This window comes from Talpa europaea (assembly GCF_964194135.1).
Source record: "Talpa europaea genome assembly, chromosome: 11".
Classification (NCBI taxonomy): domain Eukaryota; kingdom Metazoa; phylum Chordata; class Mammalia; order Eulipotyphla; family Talpidae; genus Talpa; species Talpa europaea.
This window is the reverse complement of record NC_140078.1, coordinates 83,487,784-83,513,739: the sequence shown is the minus strand read 5'-3', so window position 1 is coordinate 83,513,739 and position 25,956 is coordinate 83,487,784. Positions and strand designations below refer to the sequence as shown.

At 36.3% G+C, this 25,956-nt stretch overlaps 1 protein-coding gene across 6 annotated transcripts in view; it reads left to right on the top strand.

Moving 5' to 3' along the window:
- RBMS3 (RNA binding motif single stranded interacting protein 3) overlaps positions 1 to 25,956 on the top strand; it is a gene marked incomplete at both ends in the record, with an annotated part of 625,037 nt that overhangs the window by 408,970 nt on the left and 190,111 nt on the right. For all 6 annotated transcript variants that reach the window (XM_084247514.1, XM_084247510.1, XM_084247513.1 and 3 more), the window contains one exon: positions 8,110 to 8,189. In XM_084247514.1, coding sequence (XP_084103640.1) covers positions 8,110 to 8,189 — 80 coding nt within the window. The remainder of the gene's footprint in view (positions 1 to 8,109; positions 8,190 to 25,956) is intronic.

The following is a 25,956-nucleotide window of genomic DNA, read 5'->3' as shown; positions in this document are numbered from 1 at the left end:
TTAAAGGTGATATTTCAGAGGTGTTCACAAAAGAAAAATGCCTGTTTTCATGAACTGACATGCCACTGGATAAGTAATAAGTATACAATCAAACAAATAGTAAAATGCCTAATAATATCAAATAGCATAAGTGCAATAAAAAAATAAACAGACGGGTGAGACAGAGGGATGGCAGAATGAAAGACTGGAAGTCAGGGACAGGAAAGCCCTCTGAGGACCATTTAAACTGAGAAGCAAATGATAAGACAGACAGCCCATGAGAGTCTCTTGGTGGGGCTGGTAAGGAGAAGAGTGACCTGGGTGTGGAAAAAGGGGAGTAGAAGAGCTAAGGTGGAGCTAGTTTGGCATACTTAGAAATCAGAACATAGGCAAAGTCATTTTATCATAGAGGAGAAAAAAGGAGACACGATAGATAATATTATCTAGGAGAGAAATACATGTCTTAAGTGAGAGATGCAGTTCCCACAATACATTTTTCTTGAAACACACAGCCTCCAGGGCAATACTGTTTCTCAATTGGTGATGGATTTATGATAGAGTCATCAGAGTACTGACTGCAAGCAGAATTCACCCCAAATGATTCAACAGAAAGAGACTAGAGTGAAGAAGTATTTATAAAATTTTGGCGGAATGAAGGGAACTGACAAAGGGAGGCTGAAATATCCAGAGATGAGCAACACAAGGAAGCTTTTATCAACCTCAGAGCTGAACACGAGTATCAGGGTGCTCCTAGATCCCAGCGATACCAAGAGACTTAGAGGAGGGACTAGCTGGAGGAGCTGTAGACAGGGGACAGTGTTCCTCCTGGAAGAGAGACAGAGTGTCCCAAGAGACACAGAATGAGGAAGAAGTGGTCAGACTCCTCTTTGCCCTCACCACGCCCCCAGTGACTAAAATAAAAAGCTGTCAGATAAGTCAGCTGGTTGGGATGGAGATAGCAGCCCACATGTGCTCTCAGAACCAGTTGAAGTAGATTAGTGTAGGTAATCGGGAGAGGAAGGATAATATGAGGCCAGCAATGGGATTCCATCTCTTCGAAATAAACTACCTTAATCAAGAATCAAGACACAAAGTTTTATTCCAGGCTTATATACTAACTGGTGTGTTGTTGTGATTTAAATCAATGTAAATGACCAAAATATATTATTCATACATATTCTGGTCTTCATCCTGGTACACAGACCCCTAATCATGGAATTTTCTGAGCCAATAGAGCAATGGAAGTATATTTTGTCATAATATCTGGTCTCCTGTTTTCAGTTCCTCAGTAAATTTCAGAGCCATAAAAATTTAAATAGCTTGTTATTTTTAATTAGGTGTGTTATTGCAGGTAACTTTTTGAAAACACCTGAGAATGGGGTCTGGCGGCCAAGGTAACGGATATGAATGAAGGGCAGAACTTTTAACCTTACCCCATGCTTTCCTGAGAGGGAGGAGCTAGAGGTGGCATTCAGTTGCCAATAGTCAATGATTTTATCAATTACGCCTGAACAATGAAGTCCATAAAAGCCCCAAAGGAAGAGCCTTCAGAGACCATCCATGTTGAACATGATCCCTTCCACATGCTGACTTTTGTGACCCCAAACTCCACTCACAATGACAGAAACTCCCTTGTTCAATTTCTGGACTGTGTCCTATGTTTCTCTTCATTCAGTTCTTGATTCCTACCCTATAACTTGTTGATATAATGTGCTGCGTACTATTTTAGCAAATTAATTGATCTTGAGGAAGGGATTGTGGAACCTCTGGTTGATGTTCTGTCAGAAGGAGATTGTCTGGGCTTATGATGGGCTCTTCCCATCTGTGATCAGTTCGTCGGAAGCACAGGTAATTGCCTGGGTCTTGCAGGCTGTGTCTGAAGTGCAGGGCAGCCTTGGCTGAGTGAGTCCTTAACCTGCGGGATCTGGTGCTACTTGGCGCTAATATAATTTGTCAGAATTGAGTTGTGTTCTCCAACACCCTGCTGGTGTCTGAGAATTTCTTGTTGATGTAGGGAGCACCTCCACACACCTGTGGGAATGGGGTGAGGAACCCACCTTCTAGGAAGCCAACTGCAGTCTCCTAGAATTTGTTTCTTCATCTCGCCAATGTATAACTATATGTCTGAGGCTATTTCCAGAAAACGAGTGATTCTGAAACTCTGCTGTGGTTTTTCGTTTGTTAAATCCTGCTCCTATTTCCACATCCTGAAAGGAATGTCTTAGTTTTATTTTTTTTAATGCTGAGCAAGACATTTCCAAAATTTCTAAGTTTCTCAGAGATGCCACTGAGTTTCACTATTTGGCATGTATTATCCTAAGTATATCAAACACCAGGCAAGAGGAAAATAAATTTCAAAACTTACGAAGAAAGTTCATTTCATTCACCCATCTTTGTTCCTGAGACTCACTACCCGTCCTCCCATTGCAGTGTTTTAAGAAGCAAATAATATAATTTGTTTTTGAAATGTCTGAAGGAGTACACATTACAGTACTTAGAAAAACCTTTTAATGTTGATCCTTTGCGTAAATCTTACCGGAAATGAGGACTGGCTTGCAACATGGAGTTGCCAATAATTTGTACATAGCCTGTGATTGCAAAACCACAAACATTTCACAAGAGTGGAAACCTCTAATTAACCATAATAAAGGACAGGGTGAATTTGTTTAAAACACATGGTTAAATAATGTTTATTGCTTTAAGATCCTAAACCAAAAGGTTCTCTGTGGAGGTGAGATAGGTAGGCAGCAAATGTTTTTTGCAAAATGTTTTTAAACTTCTATGTGTTAAGTCTGATCCAAAACATTTTACTAATATTGGATTAGACTCTCATCTGATGTAATTTGCCTGTGGGAATTGTATTGGCTGTGAAACTAGCTCCTCTTAGTAGCTGTTGAAAAAAAAAAAAAAAGTAAAAAAATACCACAATTCTGTGGTACATTTCGAATGACTGCAGCCAGGTTCCTAGGCGCAGAGACAAGATAGAATGTCAAAAGGGACCTTTAATGCGTATTTATATTTAAACATCAGACCTAACAGAAAACCCTGAAGCTTTACACAATGATTGGAGCCTTGTAAGAACCTAATTAATGTATCATCGGGTGAATGGTTGGCCTGGCACACGAGCTGTTCTGAGCGGTGTGAGGGGTCATTCAGTTGCAGTGATTCAGCGGCCCAGCAGAAAAGCACCCGGAAAGGCAGCTTTGTCTGGCTTACCGCCTTTTCAGACCCACTTGATAATGCTCGTGTCAGTTCCAACTGAAGCGTGTGCCAGATTGTAGATAGCTGGAGCTGGCATTTCAAAGTGGTTAATTGTGAAACTTTAGAAGAAAATGGGCACATTCTTCCTAAGGTGGCTCCTCAAAGGCAGTGTCCTCCCCCAGCCCCCCAGCTCTGCGGGGCTCACTTTTGTTCTGTTGCCACATGAAGAGTACAAGGAACACTGAGCCTTTCCCCTTGGCAGCATCTATGTTGGTGTCTTTGCTGGGACTGCTTTGCCGTGTTAAAATGTGTCCCGTGTATTAAAATGAAATTGTCACTGCTGGGTGGTGCAGCATAACATGGTTTGACACTAAGTGCCAGCAGCTACAGAAAACAGACTTTTATTGCATTTATTCTTTCAGAGACGAGAGTCTCTAAAGGCTCACTGCAGACATTCACTTAGTTAAATCTGAATGAAGCCAAAGTGAACAATCTATGCTGCTGTCTCTGTGTTCATAGAAACAGCCCCCATCCGATTTGATTTGGCTGCAAAGCAGTCTTAAGAAAAGATGATCATTCTTAGAATCCAAAAGTGAAGTCTTGAGGCTTTCAAGGCAGAACAAAAATATTTTAGGTGGATATGGTAGGTTAGCCACCTGATTCTCTTCCTTAGCATTGTCTGTATTCCCTAAAATATATAATGCACACACACACACACCCCTAGTTTTAATTTTCATTTAGAATTCCATGTCATTTTAAGACAAAGAGAAAGGATTTGATTTGTAGGACTCTTGCAAGCAATCTTTAGATTCTTAACTGCCTTTTATCTAGATGAGTACCCAGAGAGAGATTGAACAGGGAGGGGACTCTGGGGCATAAGCTTTTCATTCTGTAGCTCTCCTGGAATAAAAAATTCCATAAAGTAACATCTGTAGTAATTAAGGGCTTACATTTTCCTCTCCCATTCATGTCTCTGCTAGAAGGGAAGGTTATTTTCCCTAAGAGACTGAGATAGTAGATCCTGTGAGAAGAGAGAGCAAAATTAGAATTCTTTTGTTCCTAGAAATGGGAGTTTCCTACCTCTAATAAATAAATAACAAGTGGAAAGACTTAAAAGACTTACTATAAAATATTCCACTGAATGACAAATTGAAAAATTTAGCTACTCCTAATATTTGAAATGGATAAAGAGTCATCTTGCCTTTCTAATCCAAATAGCTTCTGATTTTGAGGAAGTTGTGATTAAGGGGTGAACTAAATTCTCTTTTTGTCTTTGTTTTTATTTATTAAAATTTAAAGCTATTACACCTCTCATTTTCTTTTCATTTTGACACAGTATTGATTCATTCTTCATATATTCTCCCCAATAATGCTTACATAGATCCACTGGGCTATCTGATAAATGAATATCAACTAATAATGTCATATCAAATTCCTATACTTTTTTGTCATAGCAGGTCCAGCTACATAATTTATGGCACCCAGTGAAAGATAAAAATGCAAGAACTCTGTATAGAAATTATTTGAATTTTAATTCCTGCTTTATAGCTCTCACCCAAATTAACTCAACATTGTCTTCAAATATAACAGAAAAAAACTACTAGAAGAAAACACAGGAAAAGAGATTCTTGACTTTGGTCTTGACAATGTGTGTGTATATATATATATATACACACACACACACATACCCCTAAAGCTACAAAATAGAAAGAAAAAAAATGGGACTGCATTGAACAAAATGCTCCTGTCCAGCAAAGGAAACAATCAACAAAATGAAAGGACAGCCTAGGGAATGACAAACAACATCTCTATGTCATATATCTCATAAGGGGGCCATATCCAAAGAAAATAAGCAACTTAAAGAACTCAATAGCAAGACACCAAATAATCCAATTAAAATTGGGCATAAAACCTGAATAAACATTTTTTCAAGATACACTAAAGACCAATCATTACCTGAAAATGTATTTCATATCAGTAATCATTTGGGAAATGCAGATCAAAACAATAATGAGCGATTACCTCATGCCTGTTAGAATGGTGATCCCCACAAGGAGAAGAGATAAAAAATGCTGATGAGGATGTGGAGAAAAGAAAACACTTGTGTGCTGTTGGTGAAATGATTAATTGGTAACGTCACTGTAGAAAATATTATGGAGATTTTCTCAAAAACTTAAAAGAACTATCATACAATACAGCAAATTCCACCTATGAAAATATATCCAAAGGAAACAAAAATACTATATAGAGGAACTATCTGCACCCTCATGTTCATAGCATTGTTTGAGATAGTAAAGATATGGCTGCCACCTAAGTGTCCACTGAAGGATGAGTGGATAAAGAAGTTGTATATATATAATGGAATATTATTCAGCCATAAAAAAGATGGAAATTCTGTCATTTGAGATAAAGTGGATGAACCTTCAGGGCATTATGTTAAGTGAAATAAGTCAGAGAAGGACAAATTATACATGATCTCATTTATATGTGGAATCTAAGAAAAAAGAAAGAAAAAAAGGCAAAAAAACCCAAACAAAAGAGATCAGATTTAGAGTTACAAGAGACAGGAGATGGGGCACAGGGAATTGGATTAAAGAGTAAAAAGATCCAGACTTCTAGTTATCCAGACTTCTAGGGATGTAACATATAACATGTTAACTGCACTGCACATAGTCTATATAAAAGTTGTTAGGAGAGTTAAGTCCTGAGAGTTCTCATCATCAGCGGGGGAAAAAAAAAAAATTTTTTTTTATATTTTTGTTCATATGAGTGGATGCATGTTCACTAACCTTATTATTGTGATCTTTTCACAATATGTGAAACTCAAAACATGATGTTGTACACCTTAAATTTATGCAGTGCTCTATGTCATTTATACCTCAAAAAAAGTAGGGGAAAGAGTAAGGAGATATACTTGAATTCATTTAAAAAAAAATAATTTCAAGGACCTCCCTGGTGGCACAGGGGTTAAAGTCTCAGTGCTCTCAAGCCATCGCCAGCCACTGGGGAATAAGTTCAATCCCCGGCCAGGGAGCTAACCCACCTCGCAGCAGACCTCACCTAGTTCACCTGCTGCTCCCCTCAGCAGAGTATTCCAGTAGATCCACCTGTTCTACCGCCCCCCCACTCTGTCTCTGGTGAATCCTCTCACCCCTGTCACCTCTGGCCTATACTCCAGTTCTTGTGTGCATATATAAAACAAATCTTTAAAAAAATAATTCTGAGATGATAATGACAGAGCTTTATATTACACCAAAGCAGAGTCATTCTAAGTCTGGCACTCTATGTTAGCACATGGGTTTTGCAAGTAGGTTTTCCATCCTACTTGGCAGGTAAAGATTTGCCAAGCACATTGTATAAAAGATGTATGTACATACCCCATAGGAATTTTACATCAGAGAAGATAATTTATTTTAATTTAAATTGGAAAATAATTACAACTTCCCAAATAAAATGTGCTTCTCATATGATCTTCAAATTCCTTAACCTGATAATGCAGATACCCTTGTCTATATCATCCAACTTATCTCTCAGAATTTTCCCTTAAAATTTCCACTCCAGCCATGGTCTGTTCCCTCTACCCCATTAACAAGGGGCCCAGGTACTCTTACCTCTACCCTAATCACTCCTCCCAAGACCTTCCTGGCTTTTCTCAGTGTCTCCCTGGCTTCTGGAATTCTGTAGTGTAATAAATATATAATTTATTTGGAATTTGCATCCATATTTTTTCTTATCTTTTTCCTTCTGCATGTAATAAGGCCATATAATATCGTCTTAAAAATACATATCAAACTTAAATCTGGGACAGTTTAGTAGCTTACAAAATGGCTCCATTCCAAGGAGCTCATATTAATAACACAGCAGCAAATCCAAAATTATGCTTTGTCTTTTAGGCAAACCTAGAGTTTTCATACACACTCTTCCATGAGTATGTGTCATGTTTCTTTAATTTATTTTTGCCTCTGGTGTACTGTGTAGGATTTAATATCTTTTAATTAGATTCAATCCTTTAATTTTATCTTCCCTAATTTCATAAAATAACTAAAGCCAGATACATTTATTATCTAGAAAAATATTCCCAATGCTACTATAGTTAATTTATAACTCCTGCCAATGTTGACATTCTGAAGGTATGGCTCAAAATGTTCATTTACCAGTTTATATGTAATGTATTCAACACAAGAAACCCAGATTAGGAATATTAAAGTTAAGTATGAAAAACAAAGGACTGTCCAAAATTCATAATTTAGAGACTTTGATAACTTAGGTGTGGGTATCGATACTCTCCTCTCACATTGGGGACCCCAAATAACTCTTTTTTGTATATATCGCCCAGTAAATTTCCCTTCAAATTGTCATGATGTCATTGATGAAGACATTACTGTATTAATCATTCCTTTAGGCTGCAAGTCATTGAAATAAAGCAGAACTCAATGTGCTTTGAGGAATCCCTCAGCAGTAGTTCTTAGTAGTTACACTACAGGTATTGGTGTCAGGCAGTTGTCAATGAACAGACATTTTACCACCTATTGGCAAGGCAGTTCTTGTCTTTACATCTTGGCTGCCATCCTTGTTGATCTGAAGAGAAAGAGCAGGACAGACATTTCAGGTTTTCTATTTCAGACATTCCACAGATATTTATTAAGCACTCTCAGCTGCCAAACATTGAGGTAGGGATTAAATAAGAAAATGCCTGAGTATCACCTGTGGTGAGGACTCAGCAGCCACAGAGACACATTTCAAGAGAGTGATAGGCCACGATGTTCTATTGGCGGCTCATGGTGATCACAGCAGCAGCTGACAATTGTGGCAAAATTCTCAAATCAAGTTTTTCATGGCTTTCCTATTTTCCCTTTGAATTTTTATTTATTTTTCCTAGATATACATAATGTCATGAACAGATATAATTTCCTTTATGTCTTTTTCCAGAATGGAGTCTACTGAAAAATGTGAAGTGGTCATTCAACATTTTAATGGAAAATATCTGAAAACACCACCAGGCATCCCAGGTAAGACATGCCATTATGTAATAATTAAATATTGTGCAGGCTTGTGGCTAGTTTGAGAGTGAGTGAATGGAAAGGCTTTGGTTAGTCAGAGAGAGGAAAAAGGGTTGCTTTCATGAATGTGCATTTTTAATACTAAGGGCAACTCATCTGTCTCAAAACTAACAAATGTTGCTTAGAGATTTTTCTTTGGCCTTTCTGTAAAATATCTGCTACTAATTCTCTAAAAGAAATTAGAAGGAATGTATAGAAAAGAGTAATTAAAAATGTACTTGAAGTGAAGGATGTGTATGACTCCTATTATTATTGAAATACTGATTTCTAATTTATAAAATATCTAAATGGTGATGTTCAAAGTTGGGTCCATATATTGATGCCTATTCTCAAACATTTCTTACAATCCAGGACAAGAAAAACATAGAAAGTGAGAGGAAGCATTTGCAAATTTTTATATCAATTTGATATTTTCATAATATCTGAGTGCATAATTTCATATTTTACAAAAATATTAATATATGAAACAAATTTTAACTATCCATGCATTAGGGATAGCCTGAGAAAGATGAATCCAGACCATCTCAGGACATTTCACATTTTCCAAGGCAAACTTCTTAAGATTTTATACACTTCATAAAATGATAAAATTATGCTATTAAGAGTTATATTTAACATAAAACGTTGACCATTTTGCATGTTTCAGGCATAACCTAGAAATTTTTCTATTTGATTTTAATCTGGTAGTAATGTATGTGGAAAACATTTAATATTAGATGAGTACATTTAAAAATTTATTTTGCTCATATATAAAAATATTCAAGACTAAATGAAGTGTTAAAACTAATTATAATAAGCAGGTAAATAAATATCTTATTAAAGGATGTTGCTTTATTTCTTCTTTTTTGATGTATTTGTTACCCTTGGTTTTGGTAAATTATCAGGGAGAAATACTACTTCTTCAGTTTTATGATTTTTTTTTCATTTCATCTTTAAAAGCTGTATTTTTGTAGTTTTTTGCTATGTAATAGATGTACTGTTTCAAACCTATGGTTAGAGAGTTCAGGGATTGAGCATTTCAGTTCCTTAAAATACATTGAATGAAAGAGAAAGTCTGAACAGAAAGAGAAATATTATTGTGTGAGGATCAGAGTATTCTTATGATTTTTGGGAGTTTCTTGTTCTTTAGGGAGGTTGGTGGTAGGAAAGTAGAGAAGCCCTTCAGACGTGGATGCTTTGGAAAATTCTAAGTAGCATCCCTGGTTAATCACGGAGTCAGCAGTGAACTCTATGCTTGATCTGCTTAGCTTCTATGTGTTATGTTCCCTGGAGAACTAACTGCATTATGATCCAATTGGAGACATATGGTGTTGTTAAGAAAAGAGTTAGCAGTTTTCATCTCAGAATGTAAGCTGTCCTTGCATTTTAGAAGAAATATATATATATATTTCCTTTTAGCATTTAAGAGACATTTAAAGATACTCTGTTCAGACCATCATGGAATACAGGTGTTGTATTGTTAGAGGATTTCTCCCCCTATTTTCCCCTTGGTATCTAACAGATGTCTGCCTATAAAGAAGGCGGACAAACGAGACATGAATTATCAAATGATATTAAAAATTGAAGAATGAGATAATTTTGTTAAAATTATTGTTGATTCTAGTTTTAATACACATCTTCCTTTCAAATTTTTCTTCTTTTTTGAAAAAAAAATTGAAATCCTTCTTGACCTGATTTGAAACTGTTTTATTTGATTTAACCCACAAAACATACAACTGACAAGTATAATTTAATGCTAAAGACAAAGGACATCACTACATAACCCAAATGTCTGGGCATCCTTTCTGAAAATGCAGGCTATCTAAATATCTAAATATCATAGCTACACCCAATGGAAGCATTGTGAATAGCAAGAAGTTGGAGATGAGTTTCTCACTCACTTTTTTTATCTCTTGGGAGCACAAGAGGCAAAAGAAAAATCATGCTCTCTTCTAAAACTCTTAAGACATATAACTTTATGTTTCTGAGATTGGCACTCAACTTAATAGAATTAAATGTGATATTGATCATCATCAGAACCTGCATTTACTTACTTAATGCATTACTTTGAAAGTCAAATAGAGTTTTATAAAGACCCCAAATGCTAACTGAAAATAGTGGCTCTTTGATATTTAAATCTGATGTGGAATTAAAGAGAACATAATACAAGATGTGGGCATTTTGGAAAGCACAGTAGTAAAATATCCTCTTTGGGGTACAATTTACTCGGCTGTAACAGGAATAATCAAATTTGGGTGTATACTATTACCTTTATTTGTCCTCGTGATTACTTATTGTAGATAATCGAAATCATTGAAAAACTATCCAAATCCAGTTTTCTATCCATCCTGAAGATTCTGAATGGGATGTTACTATCTTCTGAGAAAAATTGTTAGTATATATTTTGAAAAGAAGTCACCAATTTCCTAAATTTTTAAAATATGACTATAGCATTAGAAAGACCATCCATGCTGGGCCTCCCCTGGTGGCACAGCGGTTGAGCGCTGGGTTGCAAAGCTGCTGTAGCCTCTGCAGTGCCTGTTTGATCCCCGGCCACTGGGTGCGGGTCCCACATGGCGCGAAGACCTCTCCTGCTGCCCACTGCTCCCCTCAGCAGTGTACTTCATCCGTCTGCCTGTTCTGTTATTTGCTCTGGCTCTGGTGAATTCTTTCACCCTCCTGTGCTTCTGACTGTACCCAGTGCTTGTATAAATAAATAAATAAATCTTAAAAAAAAAAAAGACCATCCATGCTTCATACTTATAGGTATGTTAATTAAAATCAACTGATCTGACCACCTACAACTCAAATAGAATTCTAAAAATCTCAGCAATCCCCATTATTAAGACATGGGTCACTCAATTAAGGAGACTGAAATTATACAGAACTTCATGTCAATTGTTTCAATGCAATCTTTTAAGGTTGTATGAATGAGTGACCCACAACGATCCAAAAATGACCAAAGAGCCCTAAGAAAGCTGATGAAGAAGTTAAATATTCAATCAATGAATATTCTTCTAGAGGCCTGCTTTTATTACTTATGTATTTGTTTAGCATTCTATTTTTTTTTTTAAGATTTATTTATTTATTTGTACAAGCACTGGGTACAGTCAGAAGCACAGGAGGGTGAGAGAATTCACCAGATCCAGAGCAGGGAACAGAACAGGCAGACTGACGAAATACACTGCTGAGGGAAGCAGTGGGCACGGCAGGAGAGATCTGTCGCGCCATGTGGAACCCTCCCTGGCAGCCAGGTATCGAACTGGCACTGCAGAGGCTGAGGACAGCCCAGCGCTCAACCGCTTCACACCAGGGGAAGCCCTATTTAGCATTCTAATGACCACATGCCAGGGTACTTTTTTCATTTGTTTGTTTTTATATTTATTTCTTACATTGTTAATTGTTGGGCTGTATTTGGTTTCTGCCATCACACAGCACCCGTGATCATGTCCACAGATCCTTTTGTAGAGCCCTGCTTTTAACTTTAAGCAAGTGAGAACAATTGATCTGACATTGTCCCTACTAATGTCTCCATTTAGGTAAGATGTGGACATTTGCACATGTTACTAGGCAAATGTAGTGCCATTTTGGTTTCTGTCACACCTGATAATACCCCCTCTTAAAGGAAATGCAAACTTAATTATTTTCCTGAGATGACCATTTCATTTTCAAATCCCCTACTGTGTCATTGCTGTGAAATCACCTCAAACCCATACTTTGACATTCTGACTTTCAAATTCTAAAATCATCACAGTTAAGTATATTCACAGGAACCTATAACACTGACCACATTTATGTTGCTGTCTGCATTTTGATTCTAATCATTCTAGGAATAATTGCTCATTAAATCTGACTCATGTTGGTATTTCATTTTGATTCCTGATAGATTATGTGAGTTGGAGGAGAACTCTAGATATTTTCTTTTAGATCGTCCTCCCCCTTCTTGGGTTCCTCCTATTTGTTTCTATAAGATCTAATTTTAATGAACATATTATGGATTGTTAATGGCTAGAGTGTCATAGAACTAGCACTTTTCACTTTGAATTATAAAACTAGCTCCAGATTTTGGTTACCTGGATCAGTGAAGCTAAATATACTAGCCAAAAATCAAATCAGTTGAAGTGTGATATGTATGATCCAGGAAATTAACAAAAATCAGATGGCTGCATTGCTATTAGCAGAGGGAAGAAAAGGCCAAAGAGCCTTAAACAGCGTCAATCATTGTAGCCATCCACAGAAAGAGATTATCCAGTATTTTCCCCTTCCCCTGGAGGGAAAAGAAAACACAGTGTTCCATAAATGTTGCATGTCCTACATATCGATCTTGATGTTTTCTGTACAAAATGAAGGATCATTAGTTGCTTGCCTGCCTAACCCCAGACATTTCTTTGTCCCATAATGAATTGTGCGGCAGTGCTGTGCAGCCCCAAAGCATTCCATTTTCCAACCTCAGGCAAAAGCAAAGGGTAAGTTCCCAGATACTTCAGGGATCTTTAGGGCATGAGCTTGAAAGGCTCACTTTCAAAGAGCCCCCGGAGCAGAGTGCTCGCCATGTGGAAAAGTCTTCCACGTGTCAGGACATGTATTGATGAACAGAACAGGCAGGCTAGTTTGTAGAAAAATAAATCACAGTTTGCTCTCAAACGAAACTTTGCCTGTAAGCACATGTTCCTATTCATGGAGCAGTCATTCCAGAAAAAAAAAATGGAATAACTCACTTTTAATGTGATTTTCTTACTCTTTAGATAATAATTTCTAATCCCAGCTATATGCCAAAAAAATAGGGAAGCATTGAGAGAGTGCTCACCCTATTTTGAAATCTTTTTAATTTCAATAAGTCTTGTGATTGACAGAAATGTGGATAATTGATGAAGGAATCCTATTTTTTTCTTTTTTCTATTTTCTTAATTTTTAAATTTTTATTTTTTTTAACATCATTGTTCATTTTTACCCAATATCTGCTTCCCCCCACCCCCTCAGGTGTAGTCCCCATAGCGTTTCCTTCACCAACGCACCCGTGCACCGTCACCTCAGTCCTCTGTGCTCCTCCCTCCCTCTCTCTGACCCCTCTCCCACCTCACCCCGCAGGATATGTCTGATATATAATTGTCCATTTTTGCTCTGTTGTATTTTGTACTGTTATTATTTTTTTTTGCACTGATGTCTTATTTGGTTCCCCTATATTCCTGCTATATGTGAAACCATGTGATATTTTTTGTTTTCCTTCTGGCTTATTTCACTGAGCATAATTCCTTCTAGCCCCATCTGCATTGCTGTGAATGGCATGAGTTTATCTTTTTTGATTGCTGAATAATATTCCATTGTATATATGTGCCACATCTTCTTGATCCAGTCATCTATTTTTGGGCATTTGGGTTGTTTCCAGGTTTTACCTATAGCAAATAGTGCTGCAATAAACATAGGGGTACAGGTGGTGTTTTGAATCAATGTTTTTGTGTCCTTTGGGTAGATCCCTAGGAGTGGAATTGCTGGGTCATATGGTAGCTCCATTTTTAGCAGACTGAGGAACCTCCAGACAGCTTTCCACAGTGGTTGGACCAGTTTGCACTCCCACCAGCAATGCAGGAGAGTTCCTTTTTCACCACATCTTTGCCAACATTTGTTGTTGCTTGTTTTTTTGATATGTGCCATTCTCACTGGTATAAGGTGGTATCTCAATGCGGTTTTAATTTACATCTCCCTGATGATAAGGGATGTTGAACATTTTTTCATATACCTGTTGGCCATTTGCATTTCCTCTTTGGAGAAATGTCTTATAGGTTCTTCTGCCCATTTCTTGATTGGATTGTGTATTTTATTTTGTTGAGTTCTTTTTTTTTTTTAAGAGTTATTTATTTATTTATACAAGCACTATGTACAATCAGAAGTACAGGAGGGTGAGAGAATTCACCAGAGCCAGAGTGGGAAGCAGAATAGGCAGAAGGAGCGGAGTACACTGCTGAGGGGATCAGCGGGCGTGGCAGGAGAGGTTTGTGCACCATGTGGGACCCTTGTCTGTGGTCAGGGATCGAACCGGTGCTGCCGAGGCTGAGGGCAGCTTTGCAGCCCAGTGCTCAACTGCTGTGCCACCAGGGGAGGCCCTGAGTTCTTTTTATATCTTTGTGATCAGTTCCTTATAAGTTGACTGGGGTGCGAAGATTTTTTTCCCAAGCAGTGGGGTGTTTCTCTGTTTTGGTTAATGTCTCTTTTGCTGTGTAGAAGCTTTTCAGTTAGATGTAATCCCAGGTGTTTATCTTTTCCTTGACTATCTTGGCTTTGGGTAATGAGTCTTTAAAGATGTTATTGCGATGTACGTCTTGTAGCATTTTACCTATATTTTGTTCTATATATTTTATGTTTTCAGGTCTTATGTCCAGTTATTTTATCCATTTTGAGTTTTTGGGTTTTTTTGTACATGGTGAAAGGTAGTGGTCTAGTTTCATTTTTTTGCATGTGTTGGTTAGTTTTCCCAGCACCATTTGTTGAACAAACTGTCCATGTGCCATTGCATGTTCTTTGTTCCTTTGTCAAAGATCAGTTGTCCATGTAAGTGTGGTTTTATTTCTGGGCTCTCTATTCAGAGGAATCCTATTTTTCTAATAAACTAAATTATGTGACTTCTTGATGTTTTTGCATGTAATTTTACTATAGTATGCCTATAGAAATAAAAATTGTGTATAATGGTGGACATTTATGTATTGTATATATGTATATTCATACATATATGTTCATGGTAGCATCTGAAAAAGAATATTTAAAATCTGACCATTGTTTTAAGGAAAAAAAGGAAAATATATGATTAAAAATTAAAACTTCTATATTAAAGGCATCACTGTAGTTAAATGAAATTTGTATTAAAAATGCTTTAATATGAATATTTGAGTGATAGATTTACAAGTTTTTATTAGTAGAAAATGTTTCAGTGTTTCCATGATGTCATCAGTATTAAATCCACAAACTCACCTATAGTTGATTAAGAGACAACAAATGGAAAAATATTATGGTGTACATTGTGGGAAAAATATATCTCTATGGCTCTACTCAGGTGAAGCATTACCTAACTTAGAGTTTTTCATCTTTGTGACACTAACGCTTCATTTGAATAATAAACTTTGCAAATGCTGCATTCCTTCCACTGCATATCCGTTTGATTTATTATTAATAAGAGGATTTTCTTAATGCCTATGAATTATTTTGTGAAGCCACTCATCTTTAATGTTGATGATGTCTTCCACATTATTTTTTTGTACCAAGCAGTCAGTTAGTTGCTTCATGATGAAACAATGTTAGAATATTATTTGTGAAATTCACAGAGGACCATTACAACTTCATGATCAATAGAATCTTACAATCTATATGAATTCTATACATGTGGACTTGGTCAATCATTTCTCAAACTTCCGATTGAAAAGGTAAACATGTTATAAAGGTAAACATGTTTTGAGTTGGTGGCTGCTTAGATAGGGGAATAAGGAGGGCAGAGATGATAATGTTGCAAAAGCTGAACACTGAGTAATCAAATAGAGAAGGTGCAAGGGATCATTTTCAAGAGCTTAGGAATGATTGAATGAATTTTATGCCCCAGGCCATATACTACCTTTCACCTGTGATTGCAGCTCAGGTGAGGTGGGCAGTCTTCGCAACACCTTGGAATCACCCCATCTCAAGCATCCACTGAGACCCTCCATTTTTCTGCCTTATGGAAAAGTCTACATGTACTCACACAGCAGACATAGGTTTTCTACAAATTTTGGCTGAGTTTTCACTGTTGGGGAATCAATGGACACGAGTCAGTGAATGAGCCTCTCACCTTTGCAGGGACAGTTGTGGATCACATTCTGCAGGGTTACTTAAGGGGTTGCCACAGCAGTAGTAAGTTCTATGAAGCACCTTTTATTGGCTTTTCTTTTTTCCCTGTCTTTCTTTTCCATGTCATCTTATCTGCTAGCTGGCATCAGTTCCCAATTAAATTACCTTGTCCCAGGCTCTGATTTTAAGGGAACTCAAATTAAGGTGTATATTCCAGGAACAGTGATGGTGAACTACTTTTTGATTTTTAACTTCTGACCACAGAGGAAGATGAACTCAGCTAACATGGTGAAGTGCATTTCATAGGCTGAATTTATTGCATTTTATGATATTTTCATAGCAGACCTTATTGATAATAAGAATGAATGTTAGTAGTAGTAGTCGACACAGGTAATGAGGATTTAACTTTAGCAAGAGAAGTATGAAGATGATAAGGATGAAGAGCCCCTGGTGAGCACTGCTGACCTGGGAATAATTTAGGACATATAAAATCAGATGGTAGTGGCTGAAACAGAATAAGGAGGGGCCCAGGGGCCTATAGGTACTTTGATGGTGGGGACGATGGGATGACATACACCTAGAGAGGTGAGGAAATATGCCCCTGAACCATAGACACTGCCATATACCAATGCTATCACAATTTAAAAAGAAAAGTAGGGCCTCCCCTGGTGGCAAAGCGGTTGAGCACTGGGCTGCGAAGCTGCCCACAGCCTCTGCAGCGCTGTTCGATCCCTGGCCACCAGCAAGGGTCCCACATACCATGCAGACCTCTCCTGCAGTGTGCGCTGCTCCCCTCAGCAGTGTATTTCATCGGTTTGCCTGTTCTGCTCCCCGCTCTGGCTCTGGTGAATTTTTTCACCCCCCCCCCATGCTTCTAACTGTGCCCAGTGCTTGTATAAATAATTAAATAAATCTTAAAAAAAAAAGAAAAAAAAGTAGATATTTGATGAAAATGAGGAAGGAATGAGGTACTGAGGAACAGCCATAATTCCAATGAAATAAAGGTGAGGTGCAGATAGAAAAAATTACAGTCAAAGAGAAAGCAATCTGTGAGGTTTTCATCTAAGATAAAGGTAGAGTGGTGAGTGCTACAAATTCCAGGGTGTGAATGCCTGTAGTTGACTTGATATGAAGTAGAAATGATGTTTACCTGAACAACTTGAGGTTTCTGATTAGAATGTTAGGCAGTTTTCTACAATGATTTCTGACTTAATCTTACCCTTCCTTTGAATTTCTCTTGAAGTTCTAGTCTTCATAGGGTCAAATTAAAAATGTAAATAGGAGCCTCCCTGGTAACACAAGGAGTTAAGACATAAGCTATGAAGCATTCCACAGCCTCTGCAGCACGAGTTTGATCCCCGGCCAGGCAGGGAGCTACCCACATGGTGCAGCAGACCTCTCCTGACTCTCCCTCTGCTCCCCTCAGCAGTGTACTTTGGTCAGTCTGCCTGTTCTGTTCCCTACTCTGTCTCTGGTGAATCCTCTCACCCCCTCCCATACCTCTGGCCTGTACCCCAGCTCTTATATGCATAAATAAATAAATCTTTAAAAAAAATGCAAATAGTTGCTAAAGTAATTTCTGTTTATTTATTTGATTGTAAGTTTTCCAAGTCAGGTTTTGTTTTCATTTTTATGGCTTCAAGGATTAGGCGCATAGTGCAATATAAATTCTCAGTAGATATTCTTTGGAGTTAATGCACAATTCCATGAATTGAACACTTTTCATGTTTATATTTGTTTTTAATGTACTTCCTGGGGGTGTATGGGAGAGATAGAAGCATGCAAAATCTTGGAGAAAAACATGGAGAGAAATCTTAAATGTTTTTCTTAATTGTTGACCAAAAATTCTCTGTAATGTATTTGTATATTTAAAGTGTGTGTTTGGGAGAGAGAGAGGGAGAGCAAGAGAGAGAGAACACTTAGTGTTCACAAGAAAAAAGAAGTAATTTGATTGAGAAAGAGTGTACTTACTTTTGGAAAACCCTTATTTTTCCATGAATTTTTTTCCAAGATGTTATTCTAGAAATCAGATTGTTATTTTTTAACCAACTCATTCTTGAATGGTACAGTGATAAATTTTGTGTTGTGTCATGACAAATGGTCTTGCCCAATATATGTTGAAATAATGTTTAAATCTTAACATTTTGCCACTAGAGCTAGTTAAGCTCTGTTACTATGCTGCACTTGTGCCTCCTTTTCCCCCATCATGACTTAAATAATATGAATATCTTGAGAAGAAAAAGTGTTTCTTGGCCTATGCTTTTGTCCCTTTTCTCATAATGTTTCTTCTCCCTCCCTAAAGGAAGTACAGTATTGTTTTATTATTCCCATAATAAGGTAAGATATAGAGTTCATTAAATAAAATATCATATACTTTGCTGACCATGCATTTTCTGTTATGTATGAACAACAATGAGTAGTAGGAGAATTTGAAGACACCATTTGTCTCTAAAATTTGTAATCATCCATAACCCAATGGAATAGATGAGCAAGTTTTCTGTCTTTTTTTTTTATGTTATATTTATTGAGGACATGTTGACTTACAATATGGTATATGCCTTGCGGGTGTTTAGGTTCAGCCTCTGCAAATGTTTGTTACCTCACCACACGGTTTTCTATACATCTCCAGAATCACAAGCAACTTCACTTATTATTTTTAAAATAGTAACTCCATTCAGGTCTTCAAAAACTTTCTACATTGAAGGTTTCACAGTAAAAGCTTACAAAATAAATATAAAACCTTAATTTTATTTCTTAGACAATGTTTGGCTTTGCCTTCTGTCAGCATCACTAACGAGCATTTAAATCATTTAGTGTCTGTCTGAATGAGTCCTATTAGCCAGCAAAGAGGGTTGAGTGGCTTAAGACCAATTAAGACACCAGTCTTGGAAACCAAGATCTGAATAATTAAGCACTGTGCATTTCCAAATCTAGAATCTCATTTAATAGAATTGATTTAGAAACACTTTCTGACCAATTTTTGGATAAATGGATAGTTCCCTGAATGAAATACTTGCCATTCAACTCCCAGTAACCATCAGGAAGCCTGCCATGCACAAAACTCATTATTTATGACCTAATTTTTAGGATGAAAAGTCTGCAAAAATTAAGAAAATATTTTAAGAGGAATATGAATGAAGACACTCATTAGGCAAGCTCTATATCAGCCATTACTTGTTCCTCTTATATCCATTTCCTCTGATTTCTTATCTCTTTAAACCTCTGAGTGATGGATCAATTAGTTTACTATTATTTCCATTATTTTTAAGTACAGAAAGATAAATTTTTTTCGTTGGAAATTGGCACATCAATGGTCTCTTATTAAGACTTCATATATTTCAAGGACACATTTGTCCCATTAGATTGTACCTTGCTGTTCAATTTATATTTCAAGCATCTAACCCAGTGCCAGGCATAGAATGGTACTAGTAATTGTTTGTTAAATATGTAAATAACTACTGTGGGAGGCAGAATAATGCCTCATTGATCTCTGAGTTCTAATCGTTACAACTTGCATATATGTTAGGTTACATGGAAAAGATGAATTAGGGTTTTAGTTGAAATTGTTTGCTGATGAGTTGATCTTAAAATATGGAAAGTATTATGGATTATCTGGGTGGGCCCAATATAATCACAAGCATTCTTAGAAGTGGGAGAGAAGGGAGAGAAGATATCAGAGTGATCTGATCATACACAAGCCAAGCTCCCAGTAATTAAGTGGAGGCTGAAAAGGACTTGATCTACTATTGCTGACCTTGATGATGGAGGGATGGGGTAGCCTCTGGAAGTTGTAAAGACAAGGAACTGAATGCTCCCTTAAAGCCTTCAGAAAGGAATTCTGCCCTATTGACATCTTGATTTTAGCCCAGTGGGATCTTGGTCTGAATTCTCACTGTCAGGCTTCTGACATACAGGATAGCAAATCTGCATTGTATTATGCCCCCAAGATTTTGTGGATTTGCTAGATCAGCAATAGAAAGTTAACTCACTTCTCTAAGACTTATTCCAACTGAATATCATCCAAACTATTTCTAAATTATTTTGCTAAACTTTCTTTTAGCTTCTAGACTTCTTTGTGAGACTCATTTGGATTGTTTGTATATTAAACAACAAAAACTGTCTAGTTACTTTGACTTTATAGCTTCACTATACTTTAAACTATACCTTCTTTCTCATGAGGATATATTAGAAGACTGTACAATACCCAAACAGTTTTTTTTTTTTTTGAGGGGTAAGGGGAGTCTTTATATCTCAGAGGATATCATTATTCATTGACCAAAAAAAGTCAGATATTAATTCAAACTATCTGATATTATCAATTATGTCAGAAAATGTATACCACTTATAAATAGAAATTCATACAAATGTGTATCTCTTAGGTCTCAACCTTAATACTAGATTTCCATTATTCCTGTTATTGAAAAATCAGTAGGGCTTAGAAGAGCTCACGGGGTCATTTAGCTGATAGCAGCTTTCTGTTTTAGTTGATTGTATCTAAGCATCAGTTATGCTTCCCCTCCAACTCCTAAAGCTCTACATGTTTCAATCCCATATGAAAACTAGGTTTGAGACAAATTAAAAATTTAAGGGAGGTAAATATGAATACTCATTATGTGTTAACAAATTATGCTTATATAATTTCATTGTCCAAGTGTTTAAAAGAAGTTTCAGTGAATTTTGAATTTACATAAATGTTTTTCTTAGCCAAAGGTATATTAGCACTGCAGCAAGATAAATGCATAACATTTTTCTCTTAGATCATGAGGGTGATACTTATTTAGGACCAGAAGTTTTTAGCAAACCTTTGTATTGGTGGAATAATTGAAATGTCATCAACTAAGCTGACTCAACAATTTTAGATGATTTTTAACATTCTAGTATTAGAGCAGATGTTAATCCTTCCAGTCTTTTTGTCCAGCTTCCATCAACTAGCACCCTCATATTTTCTAGGTGCACTTCCGCAAGTTGCAGGAACCTCATTTGTCTATATATGTCTATATATAATGAGTCCGTAGTGCCTAGAAAGTTACATCCCCCTCCCTAGGGTGGCCCTTGAGCAATGATTGACAAGTATTGGAGTATCCATTTCCTTTCTTTTGCTCTTAGCGAGAACACTCTGAGTGTAACCTGCACTATCTCAAAAGCTTCCCTGAGGAGAGACATATGAGACACACTCAACGGAAGTTAGCAGTTGTTGATAAGAACAGGCATCTCTGTTTAAAAGCATAAACAGTTTGGCTATTGATAAGCTATTTGTAGCAGTAGATGGAATTTTGAGAATTGTAGTCATGTATCCTACAAGTTAGTCAATGCTTGGTGGCACCATTTAGATAATCATAATGTGTCTTAACAAATGTTCATTCAAAAGAAACAAAGTTATACCAATATATAAGATGATGGAGTCTTAAAACAAAAATATAAGAGTTTAAGTCAAATTAAAACCTTGTGGGCCTCCCTGGTGGTGCAGCGGTTGAGCACTGGGTTGCGAAGCTGCCCGCAGCCTCCGCAGCGCCGGTTTGATCCCCGGCCACCAGCAAGGGTCCCACATGGTGTGCAGACCTCTCCTGCTGCCCGCTGATCCCCTCAGCAGTGTACTTTGTCGGTCTGCCTACCTGCTCCCTGCTCTGGCTCTGGTGAATTCTCTCACCCTCCCAGGCTTCTGACTGTACCCAGTGCTTGTATAAATAAATAAATAAATCTTTAAAAAAATTAAAACTTTGGTTTACGTACAGTGCTTTCAGATGATATAGTGTGTTGAAGTCAAATGATGATTTTGAGACTGGTGGGGTTCCTGAGATCCTTTCCGGTTATCCTAAATAATGTCATGGCAGGTTTCTCGTGGAAACAAATACTTCCAAAAATGTAAAGATACCTCCTTTACAGAAGTCTTCTAGAATTTACTGATTTTTTTTTAACAGTCCCATGAATATTGTAGCAGGAAATATCAGATAGTACCATTATTAGTAACATCATAGAACTCATTCATCAACATCCACCCTCTAAGTTGTATAATTAAACAAGCTGAAATCTATAAACTAAAATCGCTGATGGATATTATCTAGTCAGGGCCTATGTAAAGGACACCTCACATATGACTACATAAAGACACCATCAATATGGTGTCAGATTAATTCAAATAGTCAAGTTTGGGGCTCAACAATACAGCAGTAGATAAATATTCACTTGAGATTTCCTCTGGTGACTCCCATATTTATAAACACTGGTCACACTTCCTAGAGTAAGAGAGTCATGTTAATGCAGATTGTAATTATTTGGGATAAAACAACTCTAACAACAATATATGATTTCAACTTTCTTTAAATGATTTCTTAGTGTATCTTTATATCTTTAGTTAACAGGGTTTATAATACCTTTCTTCTACCCTCATTCCCCAAAGAAATTCTGCTCAAATATAGCATTTTTCATGCAGATGAAAAATGTTTGCAATTTCTCACTCCTCTGCTCTTAATTTGGCACCATAATGAATTGTTTTCGTCTATACTGGGTGTCTGTGAATACATTGCCTCCATGGCAATTGCTGTACAATTACCTTATCCCACTGGATGGCAGAATTATGCCTTTTTATAATCCTTGTATCTCTTCCAATACCTTGCATTTGAATGTAGGCAAAGCTTAATAAAGACACACTGAATTGATTAAAAATAGTTGAGCACATTATTCCAGTGTGATTTTTAATAGTCTTAATTGTTTCTGGATAATGCATTCAATTAAGTAAATGCTTATAAAGTGAATGCATAAACTATCAGCTACGATGATTTCACATAGAAATATTTTGCATAATATATTCCTCTTTGTAAATTTAAAAAATATATAAATCTCAAAAGCCTTTTATGAATTGAAGACCAATGTTCAAAAGCATAAGTATCCTTCCCTTTTTCATAAAGGTGAAATTATTTTTTTCATTCTACTTCCAAATCACCATTGCTTCTTTCTCTAGATTAAAAAAAAAAAAAAAGATATGACCTATGGAAATTAAAAGAAGCAAAAGGAATATAAAATAAATGTGTTGGAGCAGCAAACATCCTGTTGGTTGTTACTATTAATTATATAACTAGCAATTTGATATATTATTTTCTAATTAAAAAATACACACTTCTAGTGTGTCTCAAAGCTTTCTCTTTTCCTAAGGCATCCTGCAGGTGCTGTCCTTGTAGGGCGTGGGGGCTGTAGTGGCCCTGTCATTAGCGGAATAGATTCATTAACCTTTACATTGATTTGAACTGTTGTTCGAATAAATATTTATACCCTTGTTCCCTGATGGCTTAATGGACTCCTTTATCAATAGCACCAAGAGTTCCTCCCCTTGACCTTTGCCATCTGTTTCTTCAAAAATTTTTCATCAAGCTGTTTTATTTACATAGCAAATCTCTTGTCACCTTAGACAGAGTTGGTCCAGAACCATATTCATTCTGGATTTAGTGAATTATTTTACATTCTTATGGATTCATCAGAGATCATGTGTCTTTGTGTTCCCTGCCTGAACATCAGGATTTAAATATTTCCAGTTTTGGAATGTTGGTCTTCCTGTTTTGTTTTGTTTTGTTTTTGTTTTTGTTTTTCCTGTGCCTGTAAAGTCTTTTGCTGGTTATACTTTATATGCAATCATTTTAATTTCAACTTTTGACAGCATTATCTCCTAAAAGATTCAGTGAGAAGAGGTGTTAGCTAACTTTGTAGTGATTATCTTTTCATAGTGCACACATATAGCAAGTCATATGTGTAACCTTAAATTCACACGTCATTATATGTCAATTATAGATGAATGTGGGGGCAGAAAAGACATACTTAGAGCCAGGAAATATCTCTGTTGGCCAGCCCCCACATTCTATCAATGAAGTGTTTTTTTATTGCAACAAAAGGGGGATTATTAGGTGTCAATGTGTTTAGTGCTTTATGGATGATTCTATTTCTTCTCTTAGAAAAATGGCATTGCTCCATTTTGCAGATGTAAAACTGAAATTGACAAAATTTATGTAAATTGCTCAGACTCAGACATCATAAATGAGCTTTTGATTTAGGAAGAAGGCTCCCTCTGAGTAGATGTGTGATGTTGGGCAAATTATCTAACCTCTCTGTGTCGCAATTTCCATAGGTTAAATAGTTCATCACTTTATTCCATTCAAAGACTTCCTCCTTCATATTCAGTTCATATTTCAATATTCTTTCTAGTTTTCAGAAGAATGGAATTATTTAACCATCACTTTAAGCAGACTTTCCATTTGTACTATATATATTTTATACATACACACGCATATATATATATATTATACACATATGGTAGTATATTTATAGAAACTACTGATAGAGAAAAGGTCTTTCTTCAAAAACTAAATTATAAGAGCTTTGATATTGGGCATGGTGTGAAAACATACATTTGGGGAGGTTTGACTCTATAACCCCTAAACAAATACAGTGTTGTAACCAATATCATTACCCCAATAAACACATTTGGGAAAAAAAAGAAAGAAAACAACCTACATATTTTAGGTAGAATAACTGGATTTTTAAAAAAGTTGTGATTTTATCACAAACACAGTGGAATACTGCTTAGCTATAAAAATGAAAGATATATTGTCATTTGTGATAATATAAATGAATCGAGAGAAACATACTAAGTAAAATAAGTCAGACGAAGACAAATACCATACAATTTCACTTTTATGTAGAATCTAAGGGAAAAAAAAACAGCCAATGAATAAATAAAACTTATAGATACCGAAAACAGTATGCAGTTGAAATAAAGGGATCAAGAGGAACATAATTTCAGTTATAAAATAAGTCATGGGGATGTAATATACAGTATAGCAACAGTAGTTAATAATACTGTCTAATAGACTTGAAAGTTGCAAGAGAGTGAATCTTAAATGTTAACCTAGTGTGGTGTCACATGGCAAATAGACATATTATAGCAATCGTTTCAACAAGGTGTATAGATATTGAATGGTTGTGCTGTGCACCTGAAATCAATGTCAGTTTTATGAGGCTTACTGAAATTTGTTTTAATTAAAAAACCAAGTTATAGAATTATTTTGTTACTTAAAATTGTACATAAATTTTGAGAATTGGACCAAGAAGCCACTCTTAGCATTCTTTAGAAGAATTATAGACCTGTATTTTCTCCATCTGTATATTTTCCTTTCGTAGGATGGACCAGAGAAGCCATAGATACTAAGTGAGACCAGATAATATTTTTTATTCCTTGTATTCCTGAGAGAATGAAGAGAAAATGCTTTGCTTTGAGTAATGTTTTTGGGGCTTAAAAGTACCACTTAAAAAAAAAAAAAAACAATTACCACCTGTGCCTAATTCAAAAGAACTGAACAGAGTTGCTTTCAGTGGTTTCAAAAGGGCAGCATTTCTTAAAGCAATAAAAGAAAGCAATGTCTTTTAGGGTGGAAAATAATTCCAACAATCCTACATTAAGACCAAAAAAATTTAAATAAAATATTGATGTGATGGTAGAAAATTCATATAGTTCTATGACTGAGGGCATACAAAATATTGTATACTATTTTATTACAGATCCCAGTTTATTATGGTAATTCAATGTCACCTACACTAGCAGAGATATGAATTAATTTTCCCTATTCATTAAATAAATATCTTTAATTTGAATGCAAAGTAGACATAGGAATAAATTTTCAGGGTGAGAGGTAGCATTTAATGGAAAAAGTGTAACAAAGAAACCAGAAAAACTGGCATAAAAAGAGGAAATGATCAATAGGAGAGGGATCAAAAAGTATTCTAGAAGAGTATCCATTGTACTGAGATTGAAAGATAAGGATGGAAGATGAATGTCCTAGCAGAACTGATGATTTCGGTACCTCCTTGAGCCAGAACTTTCACCACTGAAATGCAGTAAGCTTGAATTTACTTGATGCAAGTCAGTTTGTGCTTAGAAACAGGT